The following is a 25205-nucleotide window of genomic DNA, read 5'->3' on the forward strand; positions in this document are numbered from 1 at the left end:
CTTTCTCTCCACCCACCTCTGTGCTGGCCACTGCCGGCACCTGATGGGTACGTTCCTGGCTCTCCTTTAGTATGGAGGGTCTTCTCAGTGCTGACAGTTGCTTCCCTAGATTCAGAACCTGGGCTTCCAGGGAAACAATGTGCTTACATTTTGCACAGCAGTATTCGTCCTCAAACAGATAATCAAGAAACACACACATGCCTCAAGATGTACACCGAGTCACATCTCCACACCCGCTGGGCATCATACCTACCAATTTAATGAGGATTGGGGATTATACTCTGTCCAAATTACCTAACAACTAGCTTCCTGACACTAATACTCAAAAATACACAGGTACTCAACAAGACAATACACAGGTACTTGCAGACCATGTGCACTCATAGACCCACGTGCACTCATAGACCCACGTGCACTCGCAGACCACGTGCACTCACACTACCCAGGTACTTACAATACACAGGTACACACAATACACACAATACAATATTCAATAATTAAAAATATGTATTCAAGTGGGCTTTAACAATATTATTGTTATACAGGATTTATATAGTGGCAGCAGTTTGCACAGTAACATTTTTTACAAGAGGGTTAGGAGGGCCTTGCTCCCGAGAGCTTACAATCTAATAACATTGTTTTTTGATGTTCTATTTATTTATTGTATGTTATTTTAATTTTGTATGGTTTTGTTTTAATTTTAATCATCTTGGAGGCTAAAATTGCTAACCTCCATCTGAAAATGCCTAGCTATCTTGGGATTCAATACTGACCCAGAACAAACATGCAGCAAATAAAGTCATAGTAAAGTCAAAACTCCTAACTATGGTAAGATAATTAAAGACAGGGGATCAGTATGACAGCCTAAAAAAAGGCCAGCAATGGCAGATATTGTGTCTGTCTCAATTCATTCAAAGACAATGTAGGTTCATTCGGGGTAATTTATGAAGGGTGTCTACAGCACCCTGAATGTGTGTGTCAAAGTTTCTGTTGGGGTGCAGCACTGAAAGTGTCTGTGCTTGCCCCCAAATTTACCTGTCACAGACAGGCGCATGAATATTTGGGTAATGACATCATATGTAGCCACTGGTCTTTGCTTACCTTTTGCTTTCGGCCTGGGAATCACCTTGCGGACCGCTAAATAATGCAGCTCTGTGCAGGAAGGTGACACATATATGGGAGATTCCAAGTACAGGCACGGCCTGCTCTGAGTACTGACTTACTATATAAAATGGCTTTTGGGTGAATTGCCGGCCCCGAGGGGATCACCTCCCTCTCTGCTGCTAACACTAATGTAACAAAAATAAAAACTGAAGCGCAACACTACTGCTAAAGGGTCCAAATAGGCTTTATTCTAGTAAATCTAATACAGCGTACACATGACTGTTTTTTCCGTCAGAATAAACTCTGAAGGTTTTTCCGACGGAGTTCCGATGGAGTTCCGCTGAAACTGTCTTGCTTACACACCATCACACCAAAGTCCGACCATCTAGAACGCAGTGACGCACAACGCTTACGACGGGACTAGAAAAAGGAAGTTCAATAGCGAGTAGCCAATAGCTTCCGTCTCGTACTTGCTTCAGAGCATGCGTCGTTTTTGGTCCGTCGGAACAGCATACAGACGAGCGGTTTTCCCAATAGGAATTGATTCCATTGGAAAGATTTAAAACATGTTCTAGGTCCGTCAGAATGAAAAAAAAAAAAAAAGTCTGATGAGGCATACACACGATCGGAATGTCCGATGAAAAGATTCCATCGGACTTGTCCTGACGGAAAGTCCGACCGTGTGTACATGGCATTAAAGTTTCCCCCTTGACCTATATTGGAATAAAGTCTTGTCTGGACCCTTTGTCAGTGGTGTGGCTCTTCACTCACCGCTTTAAGTAAGGCAGCAAAAAGAAGTGCTCCATTATTTACAGGATAGAGTTTTCCTGCATCTCTGGGAGTCATAACAGCATCTCTTTAAAGGGTAACTCCACTTTCGTGGGGAAAAAAAATTGCAAATACAATTGCTTCACAAGTCATATTGTAATTGAATGTTTTTCAAAATTACCTTTCCTTTTCAATCTGCAGCCACTGTGATGTTCTGAAAATGCAATGCAATATGGCTACCTGGAGTTGTTTTGTACACAGAGTGTGTACTGAACACACCCAGAAACATCATTTCCTGCTGTGATTGGCTCACCAATTTTCCTAGAAGTCTGCCTAAGATACAAGTCAGATTTCAGGCCCCTGCAACAAAAATGTCATTTTTGGCAAGATACTCCCAATAGGAGCACATCTAAAGGAATGCAGGCCCAGCAGCTTTCCTCATTAGTGCTCTGCAGCTGTACAGCTGATAGATAATTATGAAACCACTCCCATTAGACCCACTCAGCACAGAGGCACAGTGGAACAAACAGGGATTTCTTCAGAATAACAAAAGATAGGAATCTGCAACAAAGGTTGTTATAATCCTTGCAACGTACATAGATCACCCAGAGGGGAATGTTTTTTTCTCAACAAAAGTGGAGTTACGCTTTAAAGCAGAACTAAACTCTTTCAAGCAACATGACCTATTTTTAATCCTTATGCTGCTAGCATTGGTTAACAGATAGAAAGGAATATGTATATTTACTTGTTTTTTACATTTCTTCAGTGGCTTCTCGGTTTTTGGCCTAGGCCAAATAATGTCACACATCCCAGGAGTCTTCATGAGCATTTTTTTCATTCATTAAGAGGGGGGGGGGGGGGGGCTTTCTCATCAAAGCACAACCTCCGGCCTGCATGCCTGGCCTAAGGGTAGGTTGGATTCCAGGAAGCAAATGCTACATAAATCATCTGCACTTAATCATAATGGCCACAGTTTGAAATGCTAGGGGGCATAGACGGTCTCACAGGGTGTGCCAGGTGTGCCTGGGCACCCTCTAATCACTTTGTGTGGTGCATATTTCCAATTTTTAGACCCTTGATATTTCACCAAATAAAATAAAAAAAATCTCCTTTTTTCTTTTTTCTCCTAAACAATTGTAAAAAAAAAAAAATTAAAATAATATTGACTGCCCTACTGACACCAATCACTGCCCTTATGACACCATCCACTGCTCTACTGACACTGTCCATATATATATATATATATATATATATATATATATATATATACACATGCACACACACGCATATGTGTTTGAGCTTTGGGGGGCACACCCTAATGCAATAGGCTGTGGACACCTATGCTAGGGGGTGTTGTTCAAAGTGATTTCTCAACAAAATAATGCATGGAGACATGGATGGATGAATAAGTTTGCTTTGAATATTAAAAATGAATGAAATAGTGTTTTCAGTTTGGTGCACTGCTCAGATACAAATTAGTTCCGCTTTAAAGATATAATCACAGACATGGGTTGGACTTGATGGACTTGTGTCTTTTTTCAACCTCACCTACTATGTAACTATGTAACTATTTAAAAGATAGTTTTGAAAAACATTAAAGATTAAAATGATTGACTCACCATTACTAAATGTGCATTATATTATTCAGTAATAGACAGTCATTTGACAGCAGACAGCCACTCCCTGCAATAAATTCTATATTTAAACATTATTGCTGCTGTATTATTTAACATGCTACTGTTTATGGTAATTTTAAGGGACGCAACAGTTTTAAAAATAAATCTTCTAAGTATGTACACACTGATATTCATCACTTTAATATGTTTTGCTAAAGCTGGCTTTACACTAATAGCATTTTGTCCAAACTTTTATTATTTTAGGAATGTTCGTTCAATTTTATAATTGATATTGAGGTCAAATCAATGTTTTTAACCGCAGAAGCGCAAAAGGAGCAGAATAGAACTTTTCTCTAACAAATGTCTAGCAGCATATTTGGTTTTCATTCAGGAAAATTACATTAATTCCAAAATCAAATATTAAAACCAACAAAATGTTAAAGTCATTTCGAATGGCATTCGTCCAGTCATCAAATGTAAAAAGAATTTTTGTATGAATGTCCATACGAATATTCAAACAAAAATTTGTTAGAAAATCTACTACTGTAAAGCTAGCTTTATATTGCTACTGATGAGTAATTTACTTTAGGGAATTTAATTTAATGATAATCAGTTTTGATTTCCTGCTACCAGTTTTGCTGGACATAAATCTAGAATGGGCAACAGTATGTTATTATTATTGATGGACACGTTCAAATTAGGACACAACTCGACCTTTCAGTAATGAAATGTATCCCTCATTAAACTTTGCAACTTCTTTGCTAATTTTTCTTTTTTAAATTAAAGCTGTACCTGTAGGCAAGGATGTAAATACTTAGCTGTCCTGCTGACTGCACCACCATACAGCATTCTGATTGAGATGAATCGCATTTGGATGTCAATACAGAAACCAACACTATCAGGGGTGACGATCTCCTATGTTCCCTGCAGCTCTCCTGCTATCTCCCTTGTCAATATAGGACACAGTAGTGAAGTAGAGGTCTTTTGAAGGAACTATTGAGGGCTGTGAGGGCCACAAGAGCTTCAATTAAAAAAATATTTTTAGCGAGTTACTTTAATGAGGTAAAGAATTAGGGAACATTTAATTGTATATCTTCTTCACAGCTACAGCTTTCATTTAAACATTCAGTTTTGCTTTGAGGCTATATTTTTGTAAGTGAATCTACGTTGTATTTTACATTTTGAAATTCAGAAAATTTAAAAGTTTGCATCAAGTAGAAAAGCTGCTATTTACATACTCAACAAAGTACAGTATGTTAAGATGGCCATAGATGGATTGAAATCAGATCCATATATGGGCACTGTGGTTGTACAGAAGTTGATTGGTAGACTGCCCTGCTAGAAAATGCCCTCTTGATCAGTATTGCAGGCCTGCTCAGTGTATGTGATGGTGGAAAAGCCTTCCCGCTGTTAGGATACCATGAGGAGGAGGACTCCCCCATTCATTTCGGATGTGTGGATGGGGGAATCTGGTAATTTTTTTATTTTTTTAGCAGATGGTTGAATGCAAAAACTAAATTATATATGGCCATTTGTGTGATCATGCAATGGCTGTCAACAGATGACCTTTTTTTCCCTTCCTCAAAATAAGTTTGTGATATAAAAAAAAAATCTGCACAATCCAAGTAATATTGTGTGATATAGTTGGGCATCAATCCAATTTCTCCCAGAACCAGGCATAGGGTTGGATAAATATAATTGCTCAGTATCCTTACCCCACGCATGGTGGCTAAGGGGCAGCACAGTGGCTAACCATGTTCCTCATGACTTCCTCTCCCTCTGCACTGCCGCTGCAGTTGAGCGCCACCTGCAGTGGAGACAGCAGGCTGCACCTACCTACAAGCGCATAAGCTTATCTCGAAAAAATGGATTTCTGCAGCGTCCTTACTTATGATGAGTGGAAACAGATGGTGAATGCATCTCTCTAAAGGGAGAAGCTAGTGTAATAACATAAGGGTTGCCCCACTAAATTTTCCAAAATCTGAGATGCTTTGCTTACAATTCCTGGGCCAAGCCCCTACACAATTGATTCTGGAAAGGTTACTAGGTTAATCCTTACTTTTGTCTGGATGCAAGGTCATGTGCTATGCAAACAATTGTACTTATATCGGTTTTGTCTCATTTTACTTGGGGGTATTGATACTTTTTCCAAGATCCTTATTGTAACCACTTGTCATAGCTGTGATGATGGTTACAGCCTTTGATATCTTATTTGCAGAGAGTTTGATGAAAATGTCACAGGGGTGCTACATCTTCTGTAACTAATTGCGTCTGACTGTATGTATCATATGCATTGGTGGCTGGTGGTATATTTTTGGGGGGTTGGAAAACCAATGCACCCATTCCACCCCCCCGGTCAGGTCACTCAAAGTCATATGTGCTCAGGGCATAGTGCCCAGAGTTCACCCTTTTGTGAAGCCGCTGGCTCTAATCACGTGCTTCAAAGAAAAAAACAAAACATTGGAATCCATGTGTCCGGCGCCCCACATGTAGATTAGAGGACAGGACAGGGGCTGCCAAATGATCTCCTCCACAATTGTTTTGATCTATATTTGAACTCCTGACCCTTTTCTCTATTATTGTACAAGTTTTTTGCTTTTTATATAAGCCTGCTGTTTCTGCTTGCCTGTTTTGTTCTTTTTTTTTTATAACCGTTATCTTTTAAAAAAAAGTATCTAGTGCATAGAAAGCTAAAACATTTTTTTCATGTTGGATAGTAGGAAAATGTAAAATCCCTCTGTATCCTATTGCATGATTTCCCTTTACTTCTTGCCTGTTAGACACAAAAGTAAGAGGAAATCTCTCCAAAATAAGGGAAATCCTCCTGTGGACAGTTGTCCTTTGTAGTATTTTTCTGCCGGGTCTTTTTTTTTTCCGGTGACAACAGAAAATTTTGGATTCTCCATCACTATCAGTCCTAGTTCAGTCCCCACTCTATCCAAAATTAAGAAAAAAGTTTTAGCTTTGGATGCACTTTAACTAAAATTCAATTCATATTTTTAGGTTTAAAGTCCAACTTCAGGAATTAGAAAAAATCTATCTTTCTGCTCTACCTGCAATGAAAGATAACTTACCCTAACCCTTGCTCTGACCAGCTTTGGCACTGCCCTCTTCTCTCTGAAAGCCAGGTCTGTAGGTAATCCCTCATCATCATCATCATATACTGTACAACGCAGGGCAATAAGGCCTGCATTGTAAGTGATGGGGGTAAGCATGCAACTGCTGCTTAGAGAAAAGTATTTGAGTAGACCGGTTTCTCCACTGGGGGGGATCCTGCTGGAGTGAAGAACAGGGTAAGCAATTCTCCTTATTTTGGCGCACCTAGACACAATAAGCATTTTATCCTTGCAGTGCAGAGTGCCTGACTGCAAGGGTAGATTATTTCTAATTCCTGGAGTTGGGCATTAAGACACTTTTATATTTCAGAAACAACAATTTAGACATATGGACAGGAAGGTTTTGGTGGGATTTTTAAGAGTGTCGAGAAATAGTAAATACTAATAATGAAATATATACCCCTTAAGGTCAGAGTTGGCAGAGTTGACCGGACACTGCTACAAACTTAAAGGCTACGGCATTTCCCGGTTTAAACGAGACTGTCAGTTTCAAACCCTTTCTCTAAAGAACTAGTCATTACCCTCTCCGCTAGTCCCATATGAGATACAGTATCTCACAAAAGTGAGTACAGCCCTCACATTTTTGTAAATAATTTATTATATCTTTTCATGTGACAACACTGAAGAAATTACACTTTGCTGCAATGTAAAGTAGTGAAGTGAGTGTTCAGCTTATATAACAGTGTACATTTTCTGTCCTCTCAAAATAACTCAACACACAGCCATTAATGTCTAAACCACTGGCAACAAAAGTGGCAACAAAAGTGAGTACACCCCTAAGTGAAAATGTCCAAATTGGGCCCAATTAGCCATTTTACCTCCCCGGTTTCATGTGACTCGTTAGTGTTACTAAGTCTCAGGTGTGAATGGGGAGCAGGTGTGTTAGATTTGGTGTTATCGCTCTCACTCTCTCATACTGGTCACTGGAAGTTCAACATGGTACCTCATGGCAAAGAATTCTCTGAGGATCTGAAAAGAACAATTGCTGCTCTACATAAAGATGGCCTAGGCTATAAGAAGATTGCCAAGACCTTGAAACTGAGCTGCAGCATGGTGGCCAAGACCATACAGCGGCTTAACAGGACAGGTTTCACTCAGAACAGGCCTCCCCATCGTCGACCAAAGAAGTTGAGTGCACGTGCTCAGCATCATATCCAGAGGTTGTCTTTGGGAAATAGACATATGAGTGCTGCCAGCAATGCTGCAGAGGTTGAAAGAGTGGGGGGTCAGCCTGTCAGTGCTCAGACCATAAACTGCATCATATTGGTCTGCATGGCTGTCGTCCCAGACGGAAGCCTCTTCTAAAGATGATGCACAAGAAAACCCACAAATAGTTTGCTGAAGACAAGCAGACTAAGGACATGGATTACTGGAACCATGTCCTGTGGTCTGATGAGACCAAGATAAACTTATTTGGTTCAGGTGGTGTCAAGCGTGTGTGGCGGCAACCAGATGAGGAGTTCAAAGACAAGTGTGTCTTGCCTACAGTCAAGCATGGTAGTAGGAGTGTCATGGTTTGGGGCTGCATGAGTGCTGCTGGCACTGGGGAGCTACAGTTCACTGAGGGAACCATGAATGCCAACATGTACTGTGAAATACTGAAGCAGAGCATGATCCCCTCCCTTCTGAGACTGGGCAGCAAGGCAGTGTTCCAACATGATAACGACCCCAAACACACCTCCAAGACGACAACTGCCTTGCTAAAAAAGCTGAGGGTAAAGGTGATGAACTGGCCAAGCATGTCTCCAGACCCAAAACCTATTGAGCGTCTGTGGGGCATCCACAAAGGTGGAGGAGTGTAAATTCTCTAACATCCACCAGCTCCGTGATGTCATCATGGAGGAATGGAAGGGGACTCCAGTAGCAAACTGTGAAGCTCTGGTGAACTCCATGACCAAGAGGGTTAAGGCAGTGCTGGAAAATAATGGTGGCCACACAAAATATTGACACTTTGGACCTTTTCACGTAAGGGTGTACTTACTTTTGTTGCCACCGTTTAAACATTATTGGCTGTGTGTTGAGTTATTTTGAGGGGACAGCAAATTTACACTGTTATGCAAGCTGTACACTCACTACTTTACATTGTAGGAAATTGTCATTTCTTCAGTGTTGTTACATGAAAAGATATAATAAAATATTTACAAAAATGTGAGGGGTTTACTCACTTTTGTGAGATACTGTACATATTCCATCATTCTGCCATGATGTTCTTTCTTTCCTTTTTTCTTCCCTTTTCTCTTTCCTTTGTTCTCCCCTCTCCCCCCTTTTTTTTTCTTCACCCCCCCCTTCCCCTTCCCTATCCATGCCTTCCCCTTTTGTCATCCCTTCCCCCTTTTTGCCTTCCTTAATCCTTATCTAATCCTTATCACTTTTTCAATGTTGCATAACTGATTATTATTCTATACAGTGATTATTTAGTTCCCGGTGTTCCCTATGACTTAAATCTTTAACAGTGCATAATTTATTGTATAATTCAGCATTGTGTATTATTGTTTTGTTTCATTAATTATTTTCTTATTATTCTGTGATTCTTAAAACTGTGTACATTCTATTTCACTTGCCATGCTCCTGCGTTATCTGTATTTATGTTCCATCACCCCCCTTTCCTGCCTATGGTCTGACTGCCTTCAGTACAGTAGGTCATCACTGCATCATTAATCAACTTCCGCCGGGGCACCACCCCTTCACTTTGTCCAACTGTCAATCATGCCTCTGGCCTTGGTTGCTTGATTTAACAGGTGGGTCTGTACGAGCAGCATCACCAGCTGCCCGCCGCCCAGTGTACAGAGGGGAAAGACACGTGCCTACTGATTGGGGCATGTCAGCTGCCATTGCACCACTCCCCCGTCCACGGGTCATGGTGAAGTATGGGCTCTGTAGTACTCCCTTCCGATGACGCGTTGCGCATGCACCGTGTCCTTTGCACGTCAGAGATCAGCTGGTGACGTTGGACTCCGACTTAGCGGCATGCATTTAAAAGCACACACACTACACCAATTATCTGTCAGAAATTTAAGGGTGACCACACTTGGCTACTCTCCACACAAGTGGAGAGCAATAGATTCATGTTTACCTGCACTGTTTAAAGTCTGCAACAACAACCTTTTGTTGGTTCTTATTTACACCTTCTGCCATCTGTTCCAATCTCCCTATAGGAGACAGATGATCTGCAGCAGGACATTGGTCTGTGTTCTGTGTAACACTTGACCTAGATCCATTTGATCTTTACTCTATATGTCTTTATACCAGTTTTTCGCCAGTATAATGCTTAAATTTCAGTATGCGTAGCCTGAACTTATTCATTTTTAATGCTCCCACTCTGCAGCATCTTTATCATTTGATTTTACAACCTGACAACTAAGACTATAACTTTCATTTGGCACCCTTGGCTTATCTGCATTTCAACAGTTTATGCTGTGAGTATGTCGTACTTAATTATGCTTATGTCTATCGCTTGTCTGTTTGACATTTCCTCACTATATATGATTTTTTTCTCCATACATCTCACTAGCTATTTTCAAGTCAATATTTATTTCCAATATATCACTATTAGACTAACATATTACACCGTATACACATATATTTCGGCCTGGTCTGTTTGAGCACCCATTGGCCTCTACGTGTGTCATTCAGTGATTGTTGCCCTGTATTTGGCATCCGGCTGGAGGCAGGAGAGACCAGATGTGGGTGAGTGATAACCAGTTATTGTATTTGTTCTAAATTATGTTCTATTTTATGCTGTGCTACATCTTGTGTCTTTAATATATCCCCTGAAAAAGCCCAGGGTGGCGAAACATGTCAGGATAATCATCTAATTGTCACCTTGAGTGACTAGATTCAAACATTTCTGAAGACAAGATGTTTCCATGTGTATGTTTACACAAAGCTTAACACATTTTTTAATTATGTTTTGTATGCAATAATAAAATCCTTGTTATTTTTTTATATACTTCATTATTTGTATTTACTATTTCTCTGCACCCTTAAAAATCCCACCAAAACCTTCCTGTCCATACCTCATTTTCAGGGATGTTGATGCCTGTGTAATATTGTCGCCTATCCATATCACCATCTTCTTCATAACAATTTAGACCTGGTTTGGTTTAGTTACATTAAAATGTTTTAAATCATGTCATGTAAAGAGTCTTTTAGATTTCACATGCTTATGGTTTTGAAAAGTAGGGACAATGGTGTGTGTGTGTTCTCATACATCTGTGTATTAGTGTGCATATATTAACTAAAGTATTATTTTGAACTGCTTCTGCTGGCTCAGGGCAGTTGATTTTTTTTTTTTTTACTGTAATTTAATATTACAGATTATGTTGTAGTTGTAGAATGCGTAGTTTGTTAGTTTATGTGCATGTGAATGGACTTAATGCTTAATGGGGTGATACTGCTTTAGACACAGTAATGGCTCAAACACTCAAAAATCTGATGCAAGGCCTAAGGCTAGCCACAGACAGGCTGATTTAAGTACAGTTTTATGAACACAAATTACATTGCAGAATTCTATGACTTGGGTTTCTGCATTTCTGCATAGGCATCATAAACTGTAGCCTAGGACAGCTGGGCTTCTAGGAACAGCACACAGCAGTAACCCTTTTATCATCTTTTTGAATGTTAGTGTCACATTCTCTTGTAAGGTAAAGGGTTTCAAGGCTGCAACCCTTCTGGCCAGTTTAATCAATCTGTGGTCCTCATTGCTGTTTTCCTTGCATAGACACCTAGTAAAATACAGGCAGAGTATGGTGACATGGCTGAATTTTCCAGCAAATGGTTCTAGAGGTTACTGACAATTAGGGATGAGCTTCGTGTTCGAGTCGAACCCATGTTCGACTCGAACATCGGCTGTTCGATCGTTCGCCGAATTGCGAACGTTATGGGCCGTTCGCGCTAAATTCGTGTGGCGCGTCACGGCCCATAATTCACTGCGGCATCGCAGTGCATTGCTGGCTGATGATTGGCCAAGCATGCACTATGACCCGCATGCTTGGCCAATCACAGCGCTGTCAGTAGAGAGAGCTGTAATTGGCCAAAGCCAGGGTGGCTTTGGCCAATTACGGCTCAGGGCATTTAGTACACACCCCACACTATATAAGGCCGCCTGCACGGCGGCCCTGTGTAGTGTGTGTTCCGGTGTGCTGAGAGATAGAGAGAGAGAGAGACAGTGTCATTTGATTTGAGTTAGATAGATTAGGCAGAACAGTCAGTCAGTTAGCTGCACTTACAGTGTATTGTGTATATATATGCATCCCAGGTGTTGCATATATATATATACACTGTATTCAGTTTAGCTAGATCCGTTCCTGTTATCTTCTATCTAGACTATTTACATTTAATGCAGTGCGTCCTGCTCACAGTGTTCAGCTAGATCCGTTCCTGTTATCTTCTAGACTATTTACATTTAGTGCAGTGCGTCCTGCTCACAGTGTTCAGCTAGATCCGTTCCTGCTATTTACATTTAGTGCAGTGCGTCCTGCTCACAGTGTTCAGCTAGATCCGTTCCTGTTAAATTCCTACTGACCGGCAGGCTTGTCTGGTTACAGTATATAAAGCTACCTGAAGAAAATTACAGGTGTTCTATTTGATCCTATTAGTACCACGGTCAGGCAGCTAGACTATTTACATTTAGTACAGTGCGTCCTGCTCACAGTGTTCAGCTAGATCCGTTCCTGTTATCTTCCTACTGACAGGCAGGCTTGTCTGGTTACAGTATATAAAGCTACCTGAAGAAAATTACAGGTGTTCTATTTGATCCTATTAGTACCACGGTCAGGCAGCTAGACTATTTACATTTAGTACAGTGCGTCCTGCTCACAGTGTACAGCTAGATCCGTTCCTGTTATCTTCCTACTGACAGGCAGGCTTGTCTGGTTACAGTATATAAAGCTACCTGAAGAAAATTACAGGTGTTCTATTTGATCCTATTAGTACCACGGTCAGGCAGCTAGACTATTTACATTTAGTACAGTGCGTCCTGCTCACAGTGTACAGCTAGATCCGTTCCTGTTATCTTCCTACTGACAGGCAGGCTTGTCTGGTTACAGTATATAAAGCTACCTGAAGAAAATTACAGGTGTTCTATTTGATCCTATTAGTACCACGGTCAGGCAGCTAGACTATTTACATTTAGTACAGTGCGTCCTGCTCACAGTGTTCAGCTAGATCCGTTCCTGTTATCTTCCTACTGACAGGCAGGCTTGTCTGGTTACAGTATATAAAGCTACTTGAAGAAAATTACAGGTGTTCTATCCCAGCTTAGTGCAGCTACAGGCCATTAGTATGTCTGGAAGGCCAAGAAGGAGAGGCAGACAGTCACAAGCCAATAAGAGAGGGCAAGCAGGCTCTGTGTCTAGTGCTGGTCGTGGAGACGGTGCATCCTCATCAGCACGTGGCCATGGGACACGCTTGGCCTTTTTTTCGGCAGCTGGCCATGTTGAGCCGCAACATGCGGAAGACTTGGTCGAGTGGATGACCAAGCCGTCCTCATCCTCCTCATCCTCTCTCACCCATGCCCAGGGTGCTTTGTCTGGCAAAGCAGCGGCCTCTTCCCTCAGCTCAATGTCATCAGTGACTCCTTCCCTAGCTCCACCATGTCCTCATGAGGATTCCCTCGAACTGTTTGACCACAGTGTTGGGTACATGCTCCAGGAGGATGCCCAGCGTTTGGAAGGCTCTGATGACGATACTGAGCTCGATGAAGGCAGTAACATGAGCGCGGACAGAGGGGGTGCCCAAGAAGGACAGCAATCTGGCAGTCATGCTCCCCCTGCTGCAGCATACTGCCAGGTTTGCTCCAGTGATGAGGAGGGAGGGGATGATGAGGTCACTGACTCAACGTGGGTGCCTGATAGGAGAGAGGAGGAGGAGGAGGAGGAGGAGGAGGAGGAGGAGGCGGCAGCACATCACCAACGAGGCAGGATGCCCTCCAGGGGCCAGCCTAAGGGCAACACATTGACTGCATCACACCCCAAAGCTCCACATGTGCAGGGCGCTGCAGTCTCTGCGCGTTATTCAAAAAGTTCTTTGGTGTGGGCCTTTTTTGAGACGAGTGCATCAGATCGCACCGCTGCTATTTGCAACATATGTCTCAAGCGTATCTCGCGTGGCCAAAATATCTCCCGCTTGGGTACCACATGCTTGACCAGACATATGTTGACCTGCCATGCAGTTCGTTGGCAAGCGTATCTAAAAGACCCACACCAAAGAACAAAGAGGATCTCTCCTTGCTCCTCATCAGCTGAGATTTCCAACCCCACTAGACCTTCAGTCCTCTCTGAGACCTGCAGTGAGAGGAATGAAGGTGTAGAATTAGGTGTGTCACAGCCAAGTACTTGTGGGCAATCTGCTTTTGGTACACCGACGTCAGATTGTACCAGGCAAATTTCCCTGCCCCAGCTGCTGCACCGCCGAAAGAAGTTTGCTCCCAGCCATCCACATGCCCAGCGGTTGAATGCTAGCTTGGCAAAATTGCTAGCACTTCAACTGCTGCCTTTTCAGTTGGTAGACTCTGCCCCCTTCCGTGAGTTTGTGGAATGTGCGGTTCCTCAGTGGCAGGTACCCAAACGCCACTTTTTCTCACGGAAGGCGATTCCGGCTCTCTACCGGCATGTGGAAGGCAATGTCCATGCCTCGCTGGACAGGGCGGTCAGCGGTAAGGTGCATATTACCGCTGACTCATGGTCCAGCAGGCATGGACAGGGACGTTACCTAAGTTTCACGGCGCATTGGGTGACTCTGCTGGCAGCTGGGAAGGATGCAGGACAAGGTGCAGTAGTGTTGGAGGTTGTTCTGCCACCACGCCTCCAAAATGCTGATTGTGACACACCTCTCTCCTCCACCCCCTCCTCTTCTTCTTCCTCCATGGCCTCTTCCTCGGAACCAGCGGTGCTCCGTAGGCGTTCAAGGGGCTACGCAAGTACGCAGGCCAAAAGATGCCATGCGGTGCTTGAGCTGGTGTGCTTGGGGGACAGGAGCCACACTGGGGCAGAGGTTCTGTCAGCTCTGCAGGGGCAGGTTCAGAGGTGGTTGACGCCACGCCAACTTAAGGCAGGAATGGTGGTTTGCGACAATGGCACCAACCTCCTCTCTGCCCTCCGACAGGGACAAATGACCCATGTGCCCTGTTTGGCTCACGTCCTTAACTTGGTGGTGCAGCGGTTCTTGGGCAGGTACCCGGGCTTACAGGATGTCCTGAGGCAGGCCAGGAAAGTCTGTGTGCATTTCCGCCGGTCATATAATGCCAGTGCTCGGCTGACGGACCTCCAAAAGGAGTTTAACCTGCCCAAGAACCGCCTAATCTGTGACATGCCCACCAGGTGGAACTCAACGTTGGCCATGCTGCAGCGGCTGCACACGCAGCAGAGGGCCATCAATGAGTACCTGTGCGACTATGGCACCAGGACAGGGTCAGGGGAGCTTGGTTTTTTTTCCCCACGCCAGTGGGCCATGATCAGGGATGCATGCACTGTCCTGTCACCATTCGAGGAGGCCACGAGGATGGTGAGCAGTGACAGTGCATGCATCAGTGACACTGTCCCCCTTGTCCACCTGTTGGAGCACACGCTGCGTGGAATAATGGACAGGGCACTTGAGGCAGAACAGAGGCAGGAAGAGGAGGACTTCCTTAGCTCTCAAGGCCCCCTTTATCCAGACAGTGTTCCTGCGTGCCCGCCGATCACACAGGAAGAGGACGAGGAGGAAGAGGAGGAGGAGGAAGATTGTGTCAGTATGGAGGTGGAGCCTGGCACTCAGCATCAGCAGCAGTCTTTAAGGGATCAGTCCCAAGAAACACATGGACTTGTACGTGGCTGGGAGGAGGTGGCTGCGGACCATGTCGTTCTTAGTGACCCAGAGGACTCCGGACCGAATGCCTCAGCAAACCTACGCTGCATGGCCTCCCTGATCCTGCAAAGCCTGCGTAAGGATCCTCGTATTCGTGGTATCAAGGAGAAGGACCAATACTGGCTGGCAACCCTCCTTGATCCACGTTACAAGGGTAAGGTTGCGGACCTTATCTTGCCATCGCAGAGGGAGCAGAGGATGAAACATCTTCGGGAGGCCTTGCAGAAAGGTCTGTGCAACGCGTTCCCAGAGACTGGGAGGTTACAAACTCCTGTTTCTGGACAACGTGTTGCTGAGGCTTCGGTCAGTCAAAGAAGGAGCGGTGGAGAAGGTGGCCGTCTGACCGATGCGTTCAGACAATTTTTTGGTCCGCAGCCCCAAGGTATGATCGGTTCCAGCAACCATCGCCAGCGTCTGTTTTACATGGTGCAGGAATACCTAGGGGCAAGATCAGACTTGGACACCTTTCCCACCGAAAATCCTCTGGGTTACTGGGTCTTGAGGATGGATCACTGGCCAGAGCTTGCACAGTATGCAATTGAGCTACTGGCCTGTCCTGCATCCAGCGTTCTTTCGGAACGCACATTCAGTGCTGCTGGAGGCGTGGTAACCGATCACAGGGTGCGTCTGTCCACCGACTCGGTCGATCGGCTGACCTTCATAAAAATGAATGAGTCTTGGATCACCACCAGCTACCAAGCACCTGATGCTGATGTAACCGAATAATTTTTTTTGAAATCTCAGATCCCTTCAAAGACTGCCTATGCTGATGCTGAGTGACTATCCCTGAGTAATTATCCTCTTCCTCCTCAATCATCACGCTGATAGCTTGTAAGAACATTTTTGGTTCTGGGCGCCACCACCAGTGCCTAAGGCACAATTTTTCAGCCCCTGTTTAACAGGGGCGTGTAATTACAATTTTTGATGTAATACTTTGCAGCAGGGCTCGTTCCTGCATTCCAACTAGAGTGTCTGTGAGGGGTTGCAGTGTTGTGGCACCAGCACCAGTGCCTAGGGCCCAATTTTTCTGCCCCTGTCTAACAGGGGCGTGTAATTACAATTTTTGATGCAATACTTTGCAGCAGGGCTCGTTCCTGCGTTCCAACTAGAGTGTCTGTGAGGGGTTGCAGTGTTGTGGCACCAGCACCAGTGCCTAAGGCCCAATTTTTCTGCCCCTGTCTAACAGGGGCGTGTAATTACAATTTTTGATGCAATACTTTGCAGCAGGGCTCGTTCCTGCGTTCCAACTAGAGTGTCTGTGAGGGGTTGCAGTGTTGTGGCACCAGCACCAGTGCCTAAGGCCCAATTTTTCTGCCCCTGTCTAACAGGGGCGTGTAATTACAATTTTTGAAGCAATAATTTGCAGCAGGGCTCGTTCCTGCGTTCCAACTAGAGTGTCTGTGAGGGGTTGCAGTGTTGTGGCACCAGCACCAGTGCCTAAGGCCTAATTTTTCAGCTCCTGTTCAACAGGGGCATGTAATTACAATTCTTGATCTAATATTTCACAGCAGGGCCCTGTGAGGGCTTACAGTGTTGTGGCCACAGCAACACCTAAGGCCCAAATTTCTGCTGAGTATATAGGGCAGGACCCTACTTTCAAACATCTAACTTACAAACGACTCCTACTTGCAAACGGAAGGAGACAACAGGAAGTGAGATGAAATCTACCCCTAGGAAGGGAAATTCTCTCCTGTAAGAGTTAATATGGGAAAACAATTTCTCCTTTCCACTGATGCTTTCCAATCCTTGTTCCACAAAAAAACCCAAATTTTCAAAAAACATTTTTCATTGGGACAAAAAAGTGAGGTGAAATCTTCTGAAGAGGAGGAAAGACAGCAAAACAAATGTCACAGGGGTGATAACCCTTCCCTATGTTTTCCAAAAAGCTTAGAAAAGATTTTTTGGCTGGAGCTAAACACGTTAAAAATGTTCAAAATTACAAACAGATTCTACTTAACAACAAACCTACAGTCCCTGTCTTGTTTGCACCGCCTGTATACTGCTGTTCAGAGTATATAGGGCCTGGTGGCCCCACACCTTTCCTTATTTTAATTTGGGTGCGGGGTTCCCCTTAATATCCATACAAGACCCAAAGGGCCTGGTAATGGACTGGGGGGTACCCATGCCGTTTGTCTCACTGATTTTCATCCATATTGCCATGACCCGACATGACATTAAACCCGCAAGCAGTTTTAAATGAGATTTTTTCCTTTAAAAATGACATTTGGTGCAGGGACTGTTCTAAACATGGGAAACACGCGTCACTTTACAGGCATACTATAGACACCCCCCAGGTACGATATTTAAAGGAATATTTCACTTTTTTTTTTTTACTTTAAGCATCATTAAAATCACTGCTCCCGAAAAAACGGCCGTTTTTAAAAGTTTTTTTTGCATTGATACATGTCCCCTGGGGTAGGACCCGGGTCCCCAAACCCTTTTTAGGACAATACCATGCAAATTAGCCTTTAAAATGAGCACTTTTGATTTCGAACGTTCGAGTCCCATAGACGTCAATGGGGTTCTAACGTTCGTGCGAACTTTCGGTCCGTTCGCGGGTTCTGGTGCGAACCGAACCGGGGGGTGTTCGGCTCATCCCTACTGACAATAGGTGTAGGACAAAACTGTCTCTTTCAGACTCTCTTTCCCAGCCTTAACATGCTTTATATGGCTATGATATCTGATCTTACTAGTCTGGTTGTAAGTTGAACCACTTGACTGCATTAGGAGCTTCAAAATGTGTCTTAGGGAAGCAGAAATTGTAAATCCCCTAAGCACAAAATAATTCCTGACAACAGATAAAATTGGAGATATCAGTCAAAATAATTTTTCAATTGTAGATAGATAAATGGATAGATCAATAGATTACATTTTCTTGTTAAATAAAATATTTATGTAAATATTAGTTAAATAATATAGTAGTAGCCTTCCTGCTGTAAATCATATCCTAGATTCACAGAAATTTATATACTATTGGCTATCATTATATTTGGGACTAGCTCTCAATATAACTAACATAAACATCTAAGAAAAAACTGAGAACAAATGGATAAGAAAAAAATATAAAATGTCTTACCTTGGTAATGATAGTAGAGGAGTACTCACTGTCATCATAGACCCATCCATCTATACATGGCTCTTTTTCTGTGTCACTTGTGTTACTTGAAGAGGTGACATTGAACATATGGAATTGGGGACTGGCATAGCGGAAACAACTAGAGGGTTTTCCATTAGCCTCAATTGGAATAAAGGCTTCCACCCAAATCCCAGTAAAATTGCCATCCTCCCAGGAATCATTGAGTCTACAGCGATGTTTTGGAATTGCTGCAGTGAAATTCTGCAAGAGATTGTGGCTGGCTAGCATGAACACAGGCAGGGATAGAAGAATGACATGTATGATCTGGAAACGTCCCATGCCCCCTATTCTCATCAGGATCTCTTGAAATGCCATGACTGCTCATAGTCCATACACTGACTATTAGGAAGATTCGAAGTTGGTTGTCAGCATCATAGCCAACTCACCACAAGCTTCATGATGGTTGTTGGATAATTGTGAGACTTTAGTCCTATTTAAGAGTAGACTGCATTGCCATTTGTTAAACGTTTACTTTTATAATGAAGCATTAACAGGCCAGAGCCAAGGCTTTGCTGATGCTTAGTTTTTTTTGTATACAGATGGTTGAGTGTTCTTTAACCAAAGTAATAAGCCATGCAGAGAGAATCAGAGGTTCCCAAAAAGGTATCAAGGACATGACAGAGCAGTTCTACCTTTACAGCGATCTGCTATTCTTAACATTTTAATCCATCCATGCAATTAGTTGGAACAGTTATAAGGCCTTTCAAACTGTTTGAACCACTTGTATCTAGCCTGTGGGTGATGAAAAAAGGCTGTCCAAAGATCAAATACTTTTACAGAATGGTGGTAGAACATGCCCCTGATGTCTTATATGTCTTGGATACCCCAGCAGTGAGATATCCCTGCTATTAGGAGCATGACGCAGACTCCAGCTCTAATCCCTGCTGCTCCATCCCCACAGCCTTGTTGCAGGGCAACCAGAAGGGCACCCCCTCAGCACTGTTCACCACTGAGGGCATGGCCCACTCAAGGCATTCTTGTTGCTAGGCAGCCTGTCCACTTTGTATGCCTGGCCATCCCTAGCATTGATTAGTCTGTGACTATGTACCCCTATCTCCTACACCCTTATTGACTGTGTGCTTCCTCATGCTTTATTTAAGCTTTGCAAGCCCGGCACTCTGGGTTTGTGATAGTTTCTGCTTCCTGGCTCCCTTGTTTTTATGCCCTGCTGTGTAACCTGTCATTGGATTACTTGTTGCTGACCTCTGCCTTGTACCCAGATTACAATTTGAATTGCACCTGAATTTGACCTCAGATTGTTTACTGGATTACACTTGCTTCCTGTCTACTCTGATTCCAGAACTGTATATTGGATTATGCTTGTTTGATATCTGCCTTGACCTCAGGCTGGTTATTAGGCTACGCTGGCTCACTACCTGCCCTGACCTTGTACTGTCCCAGGATTCTGCTACAAGCCATTGTCTCACCAGCCTCAGAACTACAGGTAACCTTCTTTCCCCATTTGTTCAGTGCCAGTGCTATTTGAGCAGGAACTTTAGCATCATATTCTAAAACCTAGTGGAAACAAAATACTGGTAGGCTTACATTCCATAAGAGAACATGGGCTGCTAAGGGCAGACACACCGACCAGCTATAGTTCCTAACTTAAACATCAGACTGTGTTTTACACCTGCCTTTTCTTCCAGATTTTGATTCTCTCCATCAGGGAGTTTTTAGTGTTCCTGCCACCTTTCCTTGCTCCAGCTCCTCCTAATACATTCTGCATGTAAAATAAATCTAAAGTCCAACTGAAAGCGTGGGACCCCCTCATTATGAGCACCTCAGATGTGCAGACTAAAGAACTCAAATGCAGAAATTAATTTATAGAGTCCCTGAAGAATGTAATCGTCAGGTTTTAGATGTTTGTAACATCTGCCAAAAAGTAAAATCAATGTTTAGGGTGGACTGACTTTTTAAATGCAACCAGAAGTAAATTCTACTTTACTAATGTGAATGTATATGTCCAACATAATTGATGGTACCTTAGGGCAGTTATCTGGATGTTCAGACAACTCAGCACTAGGGATGGGCCGAACACCCCACGGTTCGGTTTTCACCAGAACATGCGAACAGGCAAGAAGTTCTAAAGAACGTGCAAACCCTATTAAAGTCTATGGAACATGAACATCAAAATCAAAAGTGCTAATTTTAAAAGCTGATATGCAAGTTATTGCCATAAAAAGTGTATGGGGACCCAGGTACTGCCCCAGGGGACATGTATCAACGCTAAAAAAAGTTTTTAAAACTACAGTTTTTTCAGGAGCAGTGATTTTAATAATGTTTAAAGTAAAACAATAAAAAAGGAAAGATTCCTTTAAATATCATGCCTGGGGGGGCTTAGTCTGCCTGTAAAGTGGCGTATCTGTGCAATGTGTAGAACAGTGCCATAGCAGAATAACATTTCTAAAGCAAAAAAAGTCATTTAAACTTGCTCACGGTTGTAATATATTGCCAGATCCCAGCAATATAGATGAAAAATCAAGGAAAGAATCGGCATGGGCCCAGGTAAAAAGTGATATGTGGGTCTGCTTAGACCTCTGATATCTCACCAAAGACCCTCCTCAAAAAAAAAAAAAAAATTGAATGACTATTAAAAAAAAAAATGTAAAAAGTAAATAAAAAAACACAAACATAGTAAGACCCCCCCCCAGGTCCGCCTGCACTCACCCCTCCACGGTGACGGGCCCCCCCACCCGCACTCACCCCTTCACGGATACTTCAGCTTCTCCTCCTGGCCAACCCAATCCATCCTGATTGGCCAGAAGGAGAAGCTGGAAGACTATGGCGAATAAGTGGTGGGTTTGGGGTGCAATACTATGCGCCCAAGCCCAACCTTTTTCAAGCCAATTAGAGCCTTAGGCTCTAATCATGTGGCTTGAAAAAAAAATGCATACAAACGTATCAGTCCGGTGCCCTGCAGGGGAGCGGCAACCCAGCGCCCCTAATGGATCGGACGCTCCTGGTAACACTCCTTTCACATGGAGCGGACTCTGAAAAAGCAGATCTACTTGCTCAGCTGAGCAGGCAGATAACAGGTCCGTGTCTGCTCCGCTGATGCAGAGCGGACATGGACACAGCTTGCTATTCTCTATGGGACAGTCAGATGGAAACGGGCTGCCTTTCCATTTCCATCGGATGCCATCCGATTCGATCTGCTAGATGGATGGGAAATGGAATCCCCATCCATCTGTTTTTAGTGGATTGGATCAGATGCAGGCGGGTGTAAACGGACACATGTCCTGTTCATTTTCATCAGTCTCTCCATAGAAAACAATGGGTGGTCCGATTGGGCCTGCCTGAAAAATTGAATTTTTATCAGGAATTTTGTAAGTTACGTTGTGTTTATGTGCAATATTAATCATTTTAGTGTAATTTTTAGTGAAAATAGCGATATGATGAACATTTGCGCAATTATTGCGGGGCCCAAAAAATCAGTAGCACTTTTTTTATTCTACTGGCCATGTGCTTTTAGAAAATGTCTAGTCTGAGGGGCCTTTTCAAATTCTGGAAGCTGTGGAAGTGGAAGTGAAAGCTGTGGAAAAAAAGTGAAAAATAAAAACCTCCAGATTTTTTGAGAAATTTTTGGGTACGTTCGATTTTCACCATTTTGCAAAAAGGTGCAATTTAAAATGTACAAATATTTGTTATTTATTAACTCCACACAGGTTAATCTTTTATATTTAGTATGGATTTAGCAGGAATTTGGTGAAATTAGCTGTGTTTTATCTGCTAATAATGGTTTTAGTGTATTTTTTGCGAATATATTGGTTCGATAAACATTTGCGCAAATACCGCGGCGTCTAAATAATAAGTAGCACCTTCTTTTTATTCTAGAGGTCATATGCTTTCAGAAAATATATGGTTTTGGGGGTCTTTCACAAATTCTGAACGCTATAAGTGAAATATAAAAAACAAAGGAAAAATTGCAAAAATGGTCTGGCCACCTGAATGTACAAAATGGAGCACAGGGCCTGGCAGCGAAAGGGTTAAGGGGAACTCCATGCCCAAATTTTTTTTAAAAACAGCGTAGGGTCCCCCCCAAAATCATTACCAGGCCCTTTGGGAAAAATGAAAACCTTCAGATTTTTAGAGAAATTTGGATATTTCTGCTTGTGCGTCTGTTCAATTTTCACCATTTAGCAAAAAGGCGCAATTTAAAAGTTACAAATATTTGTTATTTATTCACTCAATACAGGTTTTATATTTAGTAGGAATTTTGTAAAATTTGCTGTGTTTTTATCTGCCAATGATGGTTTCAGTGTATTTTTTGCAAATATATTGGTTTGATAAACATTTGCGCAAATACCGCGGGGTCTAAAAAATCAGTAGCACCTTCTTTTTATTCTACTTATCATGTGCTTTCAGAAAATATATGGTTTGGGGGGGTCTTTCACAAATTCTGAACGCTATAAGGGAAAAATAAAAAACAAAGGAAAAATTGCTGGTCTGGCCACCTGAGTGTACGAAAGGGTTAAGGAGAACTCCATGCCCAAATTTAAAAAAAAAAAGCATAGGGTCCCCCCCAAAATCATAGCAGACCCTTATCCGAGCAAGGAGCCTGGCTATCAGACTCCTACTTACCAGACCGGTGAGTCCGCTTGGGCAGAGAGTAGGCTCCCTTACACGTCCGACTCGCGGCCCCTGGTAAGGTAACAGGAAGCACAGGAGTGCGGAGTGGTATGAGAGCCTGTGAACTAGAGTCCAGATGCTGGTGGAATAGCAGTCTATGAACAGCAGGTGCAGGCTGGAACACAGGCGATGAGACTGAGCAGGATGGTCAGGAGACAGGCTGGGTTCGGCAACAGACTGGCAGCAAGGTACAATAGGAGCAGGCAGAAGCGGAGTCAAACAGGCCAAGGTCAGGTACAGGCAGCAAACAGGGGAATCCAAGGGCAATCCGGGTCGTCAGGAGATCAGGTAAACAGGAAGACAAGACAGGAAACAGGAACTACGGCACAGGAAGCTGATGATCAGGCAGCACTGAACAGAGTGCCTGACAAACTTAAACAGGCCGCTTGCTCACAGGCACTCCCTCTGGTGGCCAATCCCATGACCAGCAAGGTGAGCTCTCTGACAGTGCCCCCTCCCTAAGGGCAGCCTCCGGATGCCCAGCCAGGCCAACTTGGAGGCATGAACATTTCTGAAAGTCTGTAAAAGTTCCGGGGCATGTAAATTGTTTTCTGGTTCCCAGGAATTGTCCTCCGGACCATACCCCTTCCATTTAATAAGATACTGTATTTGATTGCGCCTTTTCCTACAGTCCAGGATAGCCTCGATTTCAAATTCCTCCTCGTTATTGATCATAACAGGCTCAGGAGGACTGGTACTATGGTTGGGGAAAGGATCAGGAGCGACCGGTTTCAGTAAGGAGACATGGAAAACCGGGTGTATTTTGAAGGAGTCCGGCAGACTGAGCTCGTACGCTACGTTGTTTATTTTTCTTCTCACCGAGAAGGGTCCCATGAATTTAGGCCCTAGTTTCCTAGAAGGGCAAGCCATTTTTAAGTTAGTTGTGGACAGCCATACTTGATTGCCAGGTTCCAGGATAAGCTCCCCGCGCCTCTTCTTGTCGAACGTTTTTTCATAAGAAGCCTGGGATTGGGCCATTGTTTCCTGTAGAAGTTTGTTGTTGGTAGAGAAGAATTCCAATGTCTCGGTCACTACCGGGAGGGAGCATTCAGGTATTGAGCTGGGTAGAAAGGAGGGATGAAATACATAATTGGCAAAAAATGGCGTCTGGTTGATGGCTGAGTGCAGGGAGTTATTGTATGAAAACTCCGCAGGTACTGCTCCAAGGTTTGGTTGGTTCTCTCCGTCTGGCCGTTTGTCTGAGGGTGATAGGCTGAAGAGAACGCTAACTCAATTTCGAGGGAACCACACAATGCCTTCCAGAACCTGGAGGTGAATTAGACACCCCGGTCCGAGACGATATTAGAGGGAACCCCATGTAATCTCACAATTTTTTTAATGAAGATCTTCGCCGTTTCCACGGCTGAGGGTGTGCCTTTCATAGGCAAGAAGTGAGCCATTTTTGACAATCTATCAATTATGACAAAGATGGTGGAGAAGCCTTCGGATGGGGGCAGTTCCACAATGAAATCCATCGCGATCATTTTCCAAGGTCTGTCAGGGATGGGCAAGGGTTTCAGTAAGCCCCAGGCCTTCGTCCGAATATTCTTGCTTCGTGCACATGTGTGGCAGGAACTGACGTAATTCCTACAGTCCTCGGCCAACTGTGGCTACCAAAAGGTGCGCTGCACCAGTTCGGTTGTCTTCTGAGCCCCGAAGTGCCCAGCCAACTTGTGGTCATGGCAAAGCTCTAGTACTGGTACCCTAAGGCTCTCAGGAACCATGATCTTCTCCTTATGCCAGAGTAAACCATCTCTTAGGCTGGTCTCAGTGGGTTGGGGTATAGTTGTGGAAGCTTGCCTTATTCTGGAGATTAAATCCCCCTGAAGTAATAAAAAATTTCCTGCAGGCAGGATAGTGTCCGGAGGGACGGCTTCTTTGGAGTCATGGAACATTCGTGAGAGAGCGTCTGGTTTGATGTTTTTGGAGCCGGGTCTGTAGGTTATATGAAATTGAAAGCGAGAGAAGAAGAGCGCCCATCTGGCTTGTCGC

At 43.6% G+C, this 25205-nt stretch overlaps 1 protein-coding gene across 1 annotated transcript in view; it reads right to left on the bottom strand.

Annotated features, from left to right (window-relative positions):
* The window catches only part of LOC141112292 (solute carrier family 22 member 6-B-like), a 125912-nt gene extending 107013 nt beyond the window's left edge, over positions 1–18899 (bottom strand). The window contains exon 1 of the mRNA XM_073604948.1: positions 18525–18899. Coding sequence (XP_073461049.1) covers positions 18525–18899 — 375 coding nt within the window. The remainder of the gene's footprint in view (positions 1–18524) is intronic.
* Positions 18900–25205: the final 6306 nt, after the last annotated feature.

Source organism: Aquarana catesbeiana, linkage group LG11 (genome assembly GCF_042186555.1).
Source record: "Aquarana catesbeiana isolate 2022-GZ linkage group LG11, ASM4218655v1, whole genome shotgun sequence".
Classification (NCBI taxonomy): Eukaryota; Metazoa; Chordata; class Amphibia; order Anura; family Ranidae; genus Aquarana; species Aquarana catesbeiana.